This window comes from Drosophila tropicalis, unplaced genomic scaffold, assembly GCF_018151085.1.
Source record: "Drosophila tropicalis isolate 14030-0801.00 unplaced genomic scaffold, ASM1815108v1 contig_393, whole genome shotgun sequence".
In the NCBI taxonomy this organism is placed as follows: domain Eukaryota; kingdom Metazoa; phylum Arthropoda; class Insecta; order Diptera; family Drosophilidae; genus Drosophila; species Drosophila tropicalis.
The window spans coordinates 2418780-2430959 of NW_027172855.1; the positions used below are offsets into that span (position 1 = coordinate 2418780).

Genomic DNA, 12180 nt, shown 5'->3' on the forward strand with positions numbered 1-12180 from the left:
GCCGCTTAATACTCCCTCCACTTCCAGCACGTCAACGCTTTCCATGCTGCTGTCGCAGATAATCCATTGCTGAGTTGGCTTGTCTTGACTTGGCTTGACATTGGCTTTGGGTCGTCGTACCATACCCATAACCCATAGCCTCTATAGCCCATAGCCCATAGTCAGGCTGTGGCTCATTCCACCCACTGGCCTCAGACTCAGTCAGGGTTTTCCATCTACCGTGGCTTTATAAGCTGCCAATATTAAAATGATGACAAGTTTATGGCAAAAAGGCAACTGGGCGGGTGCGCAATGTAAAAACGGAAGAAAGCAGCGAAAATGCAATTCATGGCAAGCTGATGTCTCGTGGCTTTATTTGTAGTTATCCCTTCACTCCACCTATCCCAACTCACTCTTTCTCAAAAGCTTCTCCTATTTTTTTCTCCCTCTTTCCCGCTCTGTCTTTATCTATCTCTTTCTCTCTTTAGCAAACTGACGCAATGAGAATTCTGAAAATTTTTGTCTTGTCAAAATGAAATGAAAATAACTTCATATATACAATATATACACAAATCCATCATATGGCGTTTTGTGTAGGAGTTTCAGCGAGTTATTAAAAACAAATCATAATAGAATAAAATTAATTGAAAATTGTTGAACTTATTAATATAGAACAGTTCTTTAGAGTAATGGAAAAATTTAATTTTAATAAAGATATAAACAAGTTTACGAATTTTAAAATGAAATGATGTATATCAGTTGAATTTTATTCAGGGCTTGAAAATTAAAATTCATATATTTATAAAATATAGTAATAAGAGTGCTTAAGATCGACAAATCTATTCTACATCGAAAAAAGACAACAAGATTGATTAAATGATTGATTGGATCGAAGTTCAACAATAAATATCGGGTCAAGATTCAGAATAATATTACCAATTTTAAGGCTAAAATACTTTTTGAATTTGAAATTTTTTTGAATGATGGATCAAGGATTTTAAAATGGAGAGAACTTTACCCTACAAGAATTTGTTTCTTGCAACATATCAGAAAATTTTAGAATGTATTTTCTGTATTTATTATATTCCTTGAAGCAAAGGAAATGAATTAGTTTCCATGCCATTGCATACTTTTAGGAGTGGAGCTCTCTTTATTTCCTTTAAAGAAAGGATGGGAAAATATTTGGGCTGTCTTTCTTTTAATTACCTGTATTTGTGAGGCAACACAATTCACTTATAATAGTTTTGAATCGTATAAAATTATAAGTTCAATTGGTCCAAATAGAGTTCTAGGGTTATATTCTACTTGTTTGGGGCTAATATATGGTAAACAGTTTACAAGAATTTCAAAGGTTTTTCATCAAAAAGATTTCTGTAAGCCAAAGGACATTTCTAAGTCGGCATGTGAGTTATATAGGAAAAATGGGGGGCACATAAAGTTTTTGACAATTTGTTAAGTTACCTTTTATTTTCTGAGTTTGCTTTTTGGTTCATTGCCAACATCCATTAATGCAGCCCTGGTTGTTATTTTGTTCGAAAAATAAAAAAGAGCTAGAGAAAAAAAATAACATAAATAACTGCGCAGTGTTTGTGCCATTTTGGTTGCCACATTTGAATAAAATATGAATAAAACCGAAATGCATTTAGTTGGAGGTTCTGGGCGAGAAGGAACCCAGGTCCTAGAGACATAGACATAGACATAGATAGAAAAGGAAGCGTTCTACTCTTTCGTTCTCTTGGCACCTCTCCGCCTTCTTCATCTCCTCCTCCTCCTGCCTATATTACAACCGCCGCTGAGTGGTGGTGGCTCAACCAGTTTGTCACCTTTTCGCTTTTCAAAAGGTCTTACCAAAAGGCCCGGGAACGTCGTCCTTCTCGTGCCACTTCGTCCTCCTCTCTTTGTCCTCTCTTTGGTTCTCTTTTCGCATACAGATACGATAATATTTGCATTCAGTTGGGCCTGCCAGCCCATTCCTGTTGCAGTCTATTTCTTTTTTCGAGTCCCTCCCCGCCCTTTTCCTCCTGCCACCTTTTTTTTATTTTGCTGTCAAAACGTCAGCAATGTCGTCTTCGTCTTTTCCCCTGACGTCTGGAGTTCGTTCCGGGGCTCAGTGTTCGCTTGGCTTAATTTTGGCTAGGGAAAAAGTGCATAAAAAATCTGCGGCGAATTTGCAATTTGAATTCGTCTATGGCGACCCTGTCTCCTGTGTCCCTTTTCCTGTTTAACTTTGTGTATATGTGTGTCTGTGTGTGTGTGTGTGTGTGTGTTGGTTTGTGTCGCCTTTATTGAGCCCAGGACATGGTCGTGCCGGCATTTTGGCAGCCAGTCAGGCGGCTATTTAGGAAGTAATTTTCGCGCTTTCATCGCAACGGTTTTCTTTACTCCTGTTTTTCTTTTCCTCTCCTTTCTTTTTTTTTTTTTTGCTGTCTGTCTGCAGATCTTTTTGGGCAACGTTATTTGTGTTTCTGTCGTTGCTGCTGCTGCTCCTTTAATGCATTTTTAAAAAAGCCAAAAGCGCAAATTGAAAGCGCCTCGCCTGACATTTTTGCGGTTACTGGACCCCCCCACCCTCTCTTTCGCGCTCTGCCTGGTCACGTGCCCCAGCCAGGACACGCAGGCATAATTTGCACTCAGGCTTAATGAATATTTTAAGCAGTGAACTTATATATGTATACCTACATACATATGGGCATTACCTGCCACAACATATGTAATACATCTGCTCCCAGTACAAATGTCAAAAGTGTGCAACTAATGTTCTTTCCTTCTTCTTTTTTTCCCCATACGCGCTACGCGGTAGGTACATTTAGTTTTGGGGCAAAAGTTGAAGGCATTTTAGTCGGGTTGATAAAGGTTGGGTAGAAGTGAATATTTTCATAAATTTGTAACCTAAAATCAGAGATCTGGCTCAAAGCAAAAATCTCCTAACAAACATTAAAAACGAATTGTACAAATATTTTCATTTTTGATATGTATCTAATATTTATATTTCTATTTAGACTAGTTTTAACTATCTTACACATATCAACCAGTTTCAGATCTGGTTTAATCTTTCGAACTCATTTATAATTCATCAGATGTATCTCTTTTACATTTAAGACTTTGGTAGGGTATAAAAACTTCAGCATGTTCATTTAAAGTTTTTCTCTTGCTTTTTTCTTATTGGCTTTGTTCCAAAGCTCATGGTATTGGTATTGACCATTAGATACTGAAGTGATTCGCGTGGTATGTGTCTTTTTCTCTTCAGATAAAGTAAGATATAAGGAAAAATTAACATAATACATGGTTTGGAAAGTTTCTTTAAACCCATTTGAATTACTTAAAGAAGTGAATCCCTAAAATTAAACAGTGCTTACTGACCCAGTACTAATTTAATTTGTTATGTTGGTGATATTTTGGGAAATTTTAGAATATGGAATTCTGCAAGTTGTTAAAATGACACTTAGCAAAGATAGTGTATCCAACCGATGCCCACTCTGACCCAAGAGCTAATTCGTGTTAGGCATAAATAAGGATTAAACAAAAAAAATGGAACATACTTATTAAAAGTAATAAAAGATTAGCTTATACTTAAAAGGATGGGATACAATAAGATATAGTGATCCGATCCGAGACTTTAGCTGTCTAGAAGGAGTTTGCGTTGAACCGGACGGACGAACATGACTTTATAAACTTCTGATGAAGAATATAAATGTATTTACATATGTAAGCTTTGTATAATCGGAAGTGCTTTTATATTTCTATAAATATAACCATTTTTGCAAGGAAGATTAAAATTGTTACTTCTTATGACTAATCTAAGGCCTTTAGCTTGGTACTAGGATAAAATTTAAGGCATTAAAGATGTGAATAATGTGAGATATGTATTCTAGGGTAAGGTTTATACAGAAAGGGTAACTATTTTAAAATGATTTGAATTTGTTATAAGTTTTATTTAAAAAATTGTATAACAATTTTAAATTATATTTCTTGTTTTTTGATTTTCATTATCTTTCTTCTAAAATCTTAAGGATCCCAAAGACACATAACAACTTTGAGTGAAGTTAAACTCTTTATAATTTAAATATAAACACATCATACCTTATAGTATATAACTATATTTAGTCTAGGTACTATCCATAACAGAATCGTATCAAGTAATAAATTATGTCACCTATTTCAGGTAAATAAATATCTCCTTTTAATACACCCTGTATACATTAATGCATTAAAAAAGATAATGGATAAGGATCTTTATTAAATTCTTGAAGTCTACTTAATAATCAAAGTAACTCTTAAGTCACCCCACATCAATTCATCCCTTTCCATAACCCATCACCATTTAACATAATTAGAATTTGTGTAGATAAGAACATTCCACTTTTGCAAATCGTTTTCATTTCAATTTAAATTACACATGCCAGTTGATATGCCGCCGCAGCCCCCTTGCCACATACTTAATATGCCGCCCCCCTGGCACTTTGCAGTTGCCCCCAACTGACCCAAAATGAACTCCTTCCCATTTTGTTTTTTGTTTTTTTTTTTCGTGTTCATTTCATTTTGTTCTGTTTTTAGTCCAAGCCGCGACATAAGCGACGTTTTCCTGTGTAGCCCCTTCATGTGGAATAAAGAGTGGGAACCACAATTTAATCTCTGTGGAATTATGGTATTCTCTACCCCCTTTCTACCCGACCTCGACGCGGCTTCATTTGCGCCCCGTTCCCCAATCCCTGGCTAAGGGGGACTCAGAAGCAGCAGCTTCCTTACCCATTCCCTGTGTGTTTGTTTCTTAGAGCGTGCTCATTGCTCCCGCCTACATCTTGTTGTTTCTTTATTTCAGTTCTTCTCATTTTTTTTCTGCTTTTTTTTTTTTTTTGTTTCTTTGTATTTGTTAATAAACTCCCAAGCAGACTAAATTCAAATTACGCACACATCTTAAGAAGAAGCTGAAGATGAGGAGGCGGCGAGGTTGGGAATGGGAATGGGTATGGGTATGGGAATGGCAGCCATTTCGCTTATAGGCGGCTCATTATGTCAGGTCTATATTCATATACGTATACGACTCTTGGCTGTTCCGTTTCTCGACGGTTTTCTGTTCATTCTTGGCCATGATGCAGAGTATATGGCATAAGGGATGGCCGTATGCGTGAGTGCGTTCGAGATGGTTCATCTCGTTCTCTCTCTCTCACTTTGCGTTCTAATCCAGTGTTGCTCCTTTTTGACTTTGGCTTGTCGTAACATTTCATCTTTATTTTGGCATTATTCCCCTGATGCCGCTTATTGTTTTTCGTGAAAATGGCAACGGCAATGGCAACAAATTAGAAGCGTGCCCATAGCCCAGAACGAAGGCTAGAAAGCATTACTAGAGACGGAGAGGAAGAGAGAAAGGGAGAAGGTGCTCCTCAGCTTCTGGGGCCCAAAGTGACTCTACTTTAGAGTGCTGCCTTTGCCTATACTTTAATTAATCAAATGGACATGTGGAACCCTTAAGTTTTATATTCTGTTAAGAGTTTTAATTAACTTCGGTTTGTTAGGTTTCCGGTTGAACTCTGGGTTAAGGGGTATCTGATTTTTGGCCTTTATGAATACATACATACTTCTTCCACATAACATGTCACTACTAATTGTCACAATATTGGCTGGAAGAGTTAGAGTCAGAACAAAATAGAGAAATAATGCACAAGTGAAACATGGAAACGGATTTGCGTCCCTATATACCGCGAATCGTTGATAATGAAAATTAAAATCAACACATGTTTATTTAGAAATGGGTCACTTGTCAAATGTGTTATTATTTTTCACGCAAAGTTTCTTATTTTGTATGAATGGCAACGTCCCAATATCAAGTGTCATAAATTACAATAAGACAATTGTAATTCATGATCGTTCAAAAGAATCATGATAATGCCATTGGATGTCAATCAGGAACATCCAGAAGGAATCCAGAAAGAAACTCTATCGGCCGTGATTATCGAAGACTTTACCTTAATATCTTTTACATTGAAATCAAACCATAATTATATGGTGATTAAATTCAAAAAGAAACCCTTTTTCATATCATATCTTATTCCTTAATTTACTAATTTCAAAATGATGTACTCAGACCTCAACAAAATTCAACATTTATAATATAACAGTCTATTTTTAAAAAGATAAGCTGCAAAAGCTTTTTCAATCCATACAAAAAGCTGATTGCTCTGAAAGCTAAATAGGTTTGCTTCTGGTCTAAAAATTCATAAAAATAAAAAATTCTATAAATATATTAATATCCTATAATTTATAATTAAAAATAAGAATATAAGAAAATATAAGAATTATAATTTGTCTAATTAATTTATTTGTCGTGCATAAAGAACAATTCTTTTCCTTGTGGAAAAGCCAATAAAGCATATTTAAAAAAATAAAAGTCAAAACTTAAGAAATAATTTTTTTTGTTTTGATCCAAGATCGTTCAAAAACAAATTAATAATTTTCAAAAATATATTGACGACTACTCACAATATCACATCCGAAAATTGAACGTGAAAACAAATTACTAAAGGCGGTATTAAAGGTGCAAAAACGAATTACTAAAACTAAGGTTTAACTTACCATATTTCACAAGAGTCGTAGACAGTCTTTATAAATCGAGAGGAACTAAAATCGTAATTCCGTCAATAAATTTATTTAGTATCCAGTGTGAAGTTAGTTTAAGAAGCTTACAAGTTTCCTACATTATTCCTCTATAAAAACATGTCACCTTCACATGATATACACAAGACTAGTCACTATATTTCTAAACACTGTCCTCCTTCTTAAAACTACTAGTTTTAAGCGAAACATGTCTGAGTCTAGTCGATGATTAGTATGTAATCCATCAAAGAAAAGTAATATCTCATACATTCAAGTTTAACTTTTAGGATTTTTTTAGAACCTTTAAATATAACCATGCTAAGATGCTAGACTAATTTTTCGACGTTTTAAAATACCAAATAAGTAGGCTCCATCTTTATGGCTTTATTAACTAATGTTATGTATAAAAATGATCTTTTTTGCACTTTATAGAAAAGTTTAACAAATCTTTTAAATCAAGAACAACATTTATGATTTCTGCTTTACTTACTGCCCTTTTTTTTTGTTGGTTTTTCTTTATTTATATGCAAGGTAGTCAAAAAATGTTTCAACTTTACATAAATTCATGATACAACAAGATTGATTTTTAACAGCATTTCACATTTTCATAGGCTTTTCTTCAATTACACTCTCATTTGCAGAGTTGTTTCCATTCTTTTTTTTCTACATTTTTTCATTTGGTTTTCTCATTCAAGTTTCATTCATTGTTTAACATTCATTCATTCATCATCAGTTTCATTAGCATCGTGATCATCATCATTTTGTTTTGTTGTTGTGAAATGATTTTTGTTTTGTTTTGCTTGTTTGTTGATTGTTTTTCGTGTTCGGGATGCTACTTTTTCAGACTCCATGCATTGTTACTAGGCACAGGAACACGACGTTGTCCAGACTCACGGTTGAGCACCTCCATAATGCTTGTGGCTGGAAGCCAGCACTAGAAAAACAATTGTTAGTTGGGAAGATTGTTTGGTAATTTGTTTGCAACTTACTCTATCTTTGTGGGCAGTGGCCACAACATTGCGATTGGGTTCCTTGTCATAGGATACCGATTCAATGCCAAATATTTCACATAGCTCATGCACTAGCTGACGCTTCTCACGATTCATGGTGGGGAAGGAGTGACTTCTTGATCTCTGTTTGCTCTCCTTGGCCAATTTAACCAAATCGGTCAATGTCTCGTACACACTTTTTGTAAGCGCTGGATTACGTTTGGCAAAACCTCGCACAAATTCCGAGTATTTTGTAAGCGATTTCGGTTGGGTTTCTGAATTGCGTCCAGATTGAAAAGCAATGGCCAGGCGGCGATTGCGTTCAAGCAGACGACATTCATCATTGCAATCCAAACTAAAAAAGGAGTGATAGAGAGTATTTAATAATTAAATGTCTATTACATTTAAATTTAGTTTATATCAACTCACGTTTTATTGGTTTTGCTGGTCTTGGCTGGTGCAAGAATTTCGCTGAGTTCCATGTAATTGCCACGCGACATTTCGGCCATGGATGAGGCCAACTGAGCGGTTGCAATACGACTGTGCTCCCTGGCTAGCTCTTGGCAACTGCGATTCTGTTTGCGATTACCGCATTCGCATTGCACTTCGACAAGCTCTTTGCATGGCGTCTCAGGGCAGGCATCTTCATGGCAAACGGCTGCACATTTGTGGCCACATCCCGGACGAGGTTTAGGGCAGCTCTGACGACATTGTTCGCCAGCTGCTTGGCATGGGCCTTCGTGACACGGCTTGATGCATTTGTGACGGCCGCACGGCAATGGCTTGCCACAGGCCAACCCACAGCTAAAGCTAGCCTGAGAGCAGGGAATGGTTTTGCGTTGCTCATGCTGGCCATGACACCATTTTGTGGTGAATATCATGCAAGGCGGACAAGTGGCCGAATGGCAATTATGCTGCGGCGGATGCTCACAGGGATGACTGCGCGAGCAAGGACGCTTGCACATGGGACGCTTAGTGCCGCAGGGCACTGGGGGATAAATAACCTCGGCACCGCATTCACAATAGAGCTCCTCGAAACTACTACGATAGCACGGCGGGCAATTGCCACGATGACAGGGCTGATCGCATTTATGCCGACCGCAGCTGAGAGTGCGATTGCAGGGCAACGGGCAGGCATGATCAATGTCTATGCAACATTCCGAATTGCATTTATGTTTGCCACAGCTGCGTTTCTTGACGCAGCGTCGCTTGCAACGGGCATCATCGGCACGGGTGGACAGCTGTCGGCATTTGATCATCTGGTCCATGTGACCACAACGACATTTCACAGCCGTTTGCTTGGGGCATGGCGGACATTGGCCCAAATGACACTTGGTGCCACATTGATGCGGATGTTGTGGTTTGCCGCAACGCAAAGTTTTCGAACAGATGCCTTCACAAGTGGGTACAGTGTCCAGACAGCTGGTGCGTTGTCCGCTCGGTACAGGCATTTTGCCGCAAGGACAACTAGTGATTTGTTCGGGACTCAGCTTACAGGGACGGCATTGGCCCGCATGACACGAATCCCTGCATTTGTGATTCCCACAAAGCAATGGTTTGCCACAACTCTCTTTGCATGAGTAGCTTAGCTTATCGCGATTCTCCTTGGTACATTGAACCGTTCGCTCTTGTTTCCCGCAATGACAATGCTGTTCCACTTGCTCCGCGCATGCCTCACATTTGCCCTCATGGCACTCCTTCTGACAACGATGTTCGCCACAATTCATCAGCTTGTCGCATATTTCATTACATTTAATTTCAGTTTTCATCGAACATTGCATGATTTTGCTGGAACGGCCACAGCCGCAGCTACGTTCCACATTGGCCTGACACGGGGGACACGGGCCGGGATGACACAGCAAAGTACAGGCATGTGGACAACCCTCAATGCGACAGCAAACCTCACCACAACTATGGGGCAGCTCATTACGACTGATGGGAGGATTCTTTAGTTTGCCGCAAAAGCATAAATATTCCTGGGGCACTTCTTGCAGCACATTCTGACAGGCTGGACAACGCCAACCATTATCCGCTTTGGAACTGCTGGCCCAGGTGATGGTACACTTTAAATGTAACACATGATAGCAATTCTGACATGACCATGTGGCATGATGCGATTTAATGGCCTCCACACAGACCAAACATTCTAAGCGACGTTGCTCAATGTCACGGATCAATTTCTCTCGCTGTGATAGCTTCTCATTATCAGCTGCCCTTCGAGGGGAAATTTGTTCTGCTGTTGTTGTTGCTGCTGCTGTTGGTGTTTCTCTGGTGATGGTTGATTACTCTCATTACTGGTATCCAACTCTTCGACTGCCCGTTGAAAACCATTTATACGATCACGATTACGATTCCAATCGTCGCGTCTTTTATTACTACGATGATTGTCATAACGTTGTTGCTTCTGTGGCTTTTTGCTACTACGATCATAGCGATCTTCACGCTCGTCGCGATAATCCACACGACGCTGCTGACGTGAATTAATAGGACGCTCTCTATCCCGATCCCGATCTCGATCTCCCCGTTCCCTATCCCTGTCACGATCTCTATCGTTCGTAAGCGCCTGCGGTGGCGGCTGTGGTGGTAAGGCTGAACGTGATTTCTGGCTCAATGGTGAAGACGTTCCTTCTGTATTCTGTATGGCAGTTTCTGGCTGGCTGGCAGTGCTATTACCATTCATTGTTGCTCTCGTAGATGTAGTTGTTGCTGGAGCTGTCTCCTCCAGATTTAATTTGGCCATTTGTGGCACAAATTCGGGTGCTGTTGCCTGCAGTTTGGAAGCACTAAAATCGAAGGGATTGTTGCCAAATGGAGTATAAAGATCGGCAAATGTTTGATTAACATTGTTACTATAATTGTTGCCAAACGCGGCGGCATTGGATCCGGTTGATGATGATGATGATGGGGCAATGCCATCGCCATTCTGATATGATGGATAAAATGGCTGTGGATGGAACTATTTCAAGAGAAGAAATAAATTTAACAATCAGGAAAAGAGGCACTTTTGATTAATGTTACTCACTTGTCCAAAATTATTGGATACAGCCATCGGAGGTGTCAGTCCAAAGGCTCCGCCACCGCCACCAATTGCGTACGGAGGATATTGTATAGTGGCGGGAACGGCATTAGGAGCCCCTCCTCCACCTCCCAAATTATGTTGCATTATGAACTGATTAAAATTCACATAGTTGTTGTTATTGTGATTATGATTATGATGGGTGCTGCCGCTTGACATTGACGCTCCCTCATGGCCATAGCTATCAGTTAATAATGGTGATTCATTCGAACCACCACCAACTCCGGATGCGGCGGTGGCTCCTCCTCGAGCACCATTGGTGATTTGTTGCCAGTATTCAGCCATTGTTGGACCACCGCTGCTACTGGCCAGCAGCTGCTGTTGATGTGGTCGGCTCAGTCTTAACTTTCCTTTTTTTTCAACCTTTTTTTCCCTACGTTTCGCTTTGCTCACTGCTTATTCTTCTTCTTCCTCTCCACCAATGCCCACGCTGGCGAAAAAAAAGTGTTGTTGATGTTTGTTCCTCCCTTTGCTGTTGGTTGTTCTGTAGCTGCAAGCAGAATGTTTAAACAAATTGTTAGCTAGTTCAATGTGTAACCGCAACCAAGTTTTAAATGCTAAAATTTCACAACTATTTGCAACAAAATTACATGAGATTTGTCAATTTGTTAAATTATCGATAGCAAACCCGACCGATAGGCGGCGCACAATCTAATATCGAGCAAATGCCGATTAATTATCGTAGTCGACATTATCGAAGCAAAACTGTTATCGATATGTGTTTCCGCTAGTGTTAGCTGCGTAAACTCTGGCAACACTAAACATTTTGCCAGCCCTTGGCTCCAAAATTTAAATTTACCAATTTTAATAACATTTTATTTATGGTCTGTTGTTAAATCTTTATTTTAATCAATTTCCACGGTGTACATATAGATGCCCACAATGAGACCGTAAAGACCCAGCACTTCACAGAAAATCAAAATTAAAATCATGCCAATAAATAATCTTGGCTGCTGAGCCGTATTGCGTACTCCAATATCACCGACAACTCCAATTGCATAGCCTGCTGCCAGACCACAAAAGCCCACCGAGAGACCAGCCGACAAGTGTATATACCCTTTTGCCAATGAATACGTTTCTGCAGTGTCCAAACTTCCAGAGATCAGTATGGATACAACTAAGCCATAAATGGCTATTATTCCAGCCATCACAACGGGTATAATGGATTTCAGGATCAATTCAGGACGCATTACAGCAGTGGCTGCAATTCCAGTGCCAGCAACCGCAGTGCCATAAGCCGCTCCAAAGGCAGAGAAGACAATGGCCGCAGCAACACCCATGACGCCATAGAAAGGTCCATATAAGGGATAATATTCCATATTTCGTATCTCCATTGTAGTATCCCATTTATTCAGAGGAGTAAGAAGATTTTGCAATTCCTCCGGATTCCACTCCAACATGATGAATTTTTTTTTTTTTTTTTGTTTTTACTTTGTTAGCGTTTTAGTTAATCGAATTCAATTAATTGTTTATTTAATTTTTTATCACATAAAGACGTCAAGCTTATGACAAATAAAAACTAGTCAACTAGATTTGAGATAATAC

The 12180-nt window shown here is 39.0% G+C and overlaps 2 protein-coding genes across 2 annotated transcripts; both read right to left on the reverse strand.

Annotated features, from left to right (window-relative positions):
• Positions 1 to 7044: 7044 nt before the first annotated feature.
• On the reverse strand, positions 7045 to 11218 carry stc (nuclear transcription factor, X-box binding stc). Its single transcript, XM_068284512.1, is given in 6 exon segments — positions 7045 to 7329; positions 7360 to 7504; positions 7560 to 7914; positions 7989 to 9790; positions 9793 to 10515; positions 10582 to 11218. Coding segments are annotated over 5 exon segments (3321 nt in total). The 5' UTR covers positions 10921 to 11218; the 3' UTR covers positions 7045 to 7329; positions 7360 to 7402.
• Positions 11219 to 11480: 262 nt separating this feature from the next.
• On the reverse strand, positions 11481 to 12051 carry LOC137572987 (V-type proton ATPase 16 kDa proteolipid subunit c-like). Its single transcript, XM_068284848.1, has one exon. The coding sequence runs from the start codon at positions 12033 to 12035 to the stop codon at positions 11481 to 11483; it is 555 nt and encodes a 184-aa protein (XP_068140949.1). The 5' UTR covers positions 12036 to 12051.
• Between the last annotated feature and the right edge of the window lie 129 nt (positions 12052 to 12180).